We start from the raw sequence: 2500 nt of genomic DNA on the forward strand, positions 1-2500 counted from the left end.
AAATCCGTGTTGCTTATTTTTATATATATATATATATATATATATATATACACACACATATAAAACCTATAGAGCTGAAACACAATAGTTTCTAAATACTTAATCATTGAAGTGAAAAATTTGAAAATAATCACAAAAAAATTCATTCTTTTTCTTCTTTTTCTCCTTTTGAAGCATATATATGTATATGTATATATATATATATATATATATATATATATATATATATATATATATATATATATATATATATATATCTTCGAAACATCTAGTTAGAATAGAGACAGCTGATGAAGGGATATTCCAAGTGGCTTTCCGTTCCTATGTGTTCGTTCTGTTGTCTGTAGTTCATTGTTCTAACGTCCTGTACCCTGATATGCATCTATATACACATGTAGATGTAAGTATGTACATATATGTGTGTATACATGTATATATATTCTTTGTATTATATATATATATATATATGTATGTATGTACGTATATATGTATACACACACACACACACACACACACAAATACATATAACTTGAATGAAAAAGTGCTTGTTAATACAGATCAAACACCAACAGAATTCAATGGGGTGGGCGTGAAATGACAAGAACCTGACATCAGTTTTTCGTTATTCACCAGAAAAATGTGATCAAATATGTGTGTGTGCGTTTGTGCGCATGTATATGTATGTATGTATATATATATATATATATATATATATATATATATATGTATTCTTAAATTCTTTTACTTGTTTCAGTCATTTGACTGCGGCCATGCTGGAGCACCGCCTTTTTAGTCGAGCAAATCGACCCCAGGACTTATTCTTTGTAAGCCTAGTACTTATTCTATTGGGCTCTTTTGGCGAACCGCTAAGTTATGGAGACGTAAACACATCAGCATTGGTTGCCAAGCAATGTTGCGGAGAGAGAGGGGGGGAGGGGACAAACACAGACACACAAATATATACGACGGGCTTCTTTCAGTTTCCATCTTCCATATTTACTCACAAGGCTTTGGTCGGCCCGAGGCTATAGTAGAAGACACTTGCCCAAGGTGCCATGCAGTGGGACTGAACCCGGAACCATGTGGTTGGTAAGCAAGCTACTTACCACACGGCCACTCCTGCTATGTATAGGAAGGCTACCGTTGGTTTCATATTAAGAAAAATATCTTAATACAAAACCAATGGGAGCCTTAATACACAAATAAAGAAATTTTACCCTTCATTGTGGTGTTGAGGAGTCATTCTCATTGTTTGACATTTACCCGTGTGTGTATCATCATCGTCATCATCATCGTAGTTTAACGTCCGCTTTCCATGCTAGCATGGGTTGGACAATTTGACTGAGGACTGGTGAAACCAGATGGCTACACCAAGCTCCAATCTGATTTGGCAGAGTTTCTACAGCTGGATGCCCTTCCTAACGCCAACCACTCCGAGAGTGTAGTGGGTGCTTTTACGTGTCACTGGCACGAGGGCCAGTCCGGCGGCACTGGCAACGTCCATGCTCGAATGTTGGTTTTTCACGTGCCACTGGCACATGTGCCGGTAAGGCGATGCTGGCAACGATCATGCTTGAATGTCCTGCAAGTTACTCAGTGACCCTGCTGGTGCAGGTGCCACTTAAAAAGTATCCAGTCCACACTGTAAAGTGGTTGGCATTTGGAAGGGAATCCAGCTATGAAGACCATGCCAGAACTGACCTCACCTGTGCTGGTGCCTCGTGAAAAGCACTCAGTTCCACTCTGCTGGGTGGTTGGTGTTAGAAAGGGCATCCAGCCATAAAAGCCATCCCAAAAGAGACACTGAAGTATGGTGCAGGTTCCTGCCTAGCCAGCACCTGTCAAACCGTCCAACCCATGCCAGCATGGAAAGGGGACGTTAAAAGATGATGATGATGATGATGATGGTGATGATGATAAGGATTTGCTGAATAACCTCTACCAGTAATATGCTGGTGTCCACTGTTGTAAATCATAACATTAATTTATGTCTTTTTTTCTTCTTTTTTTCTCGTTTTTCTCTCACCACCACCACCACCACCACCACCACGACCCCTGCCACCAGGTGATAGATTAACAAAAGAAGACAAATAAAAGAGAAAAAAAAGACATAACAACAAACGGCTGAAAGGAAACAGCAGCAGCAGCAGCAACAATAACAACAACAACAACAACAACAACAATAATAACATCAACGACAGCGTCTGCATTTAAAACAACAACATTAACAAAATCAAGAATAAAAACAACAATAACAAGAACAACAACGGAGTGAGTGAGTGAGTAAGAGAAAGAAAAAGAAAGAAAGAGAGGGTGAGAGAGAGAGTGGGAGAGAGAGAGAGAGAGAGAGAGAGAGAGAGAGAGGGAGAATGAGTTTTGACGCAAAGAACGAGAAACGTAAACTCGGTGATGGCTCGTTCGATTACAGGACGAACGATAAACACTATCAAAACAACTATCAGCAACCACCGGCATCTCAGCCGGCACAACAGCAACAACA

At 39.6% G+C, this 2500-nt stretch overlaps 1 protein-coding gene across 3 annotated transcripts in view; it reads left to right on the forward strand.

Moving 5' to 3' along the window:
* The window catches only part of LOC106873651 (solute carrier family 60 member 1), a 76473-nt gene that overhangs the window by 8076 nt on the left and 65897 nt on the right, over positions 1–2500 (forward strand). For all 3 annotated transcript variants that reach the window (XM_089346500.1, XM_089346498.1, XM_089346499.1), the window contains exon 2: positions 2066–2500. This exon is cut by the window's right edge and continues 357 nt beyond it. In XM_089346500.1, the coding sequence (XP_089202626.1) occupies positions 2370–2500 (131 nt within the window). In that variant the 5' untranslated portion in view covers positions 2066–2369. The remainder of the gene's footprint in view (positions 1–2065) is intronic.

Source organism: Octopus bimaculoides, chromosome 30, assembly GCF_046866305.1.
Source record: "Octopus bimaculoides isolate indiv1 chromosome 30, ASM4686630v1, whole genome shotgun sequence".
Classification (NCBI taxonomy): domain Eukaryota; kingdom Metazoa; phylum Mollusca; class Cephalopoda; order Octopoda; family Octopodidae; genus Octopus; species Octopus bimaculoides.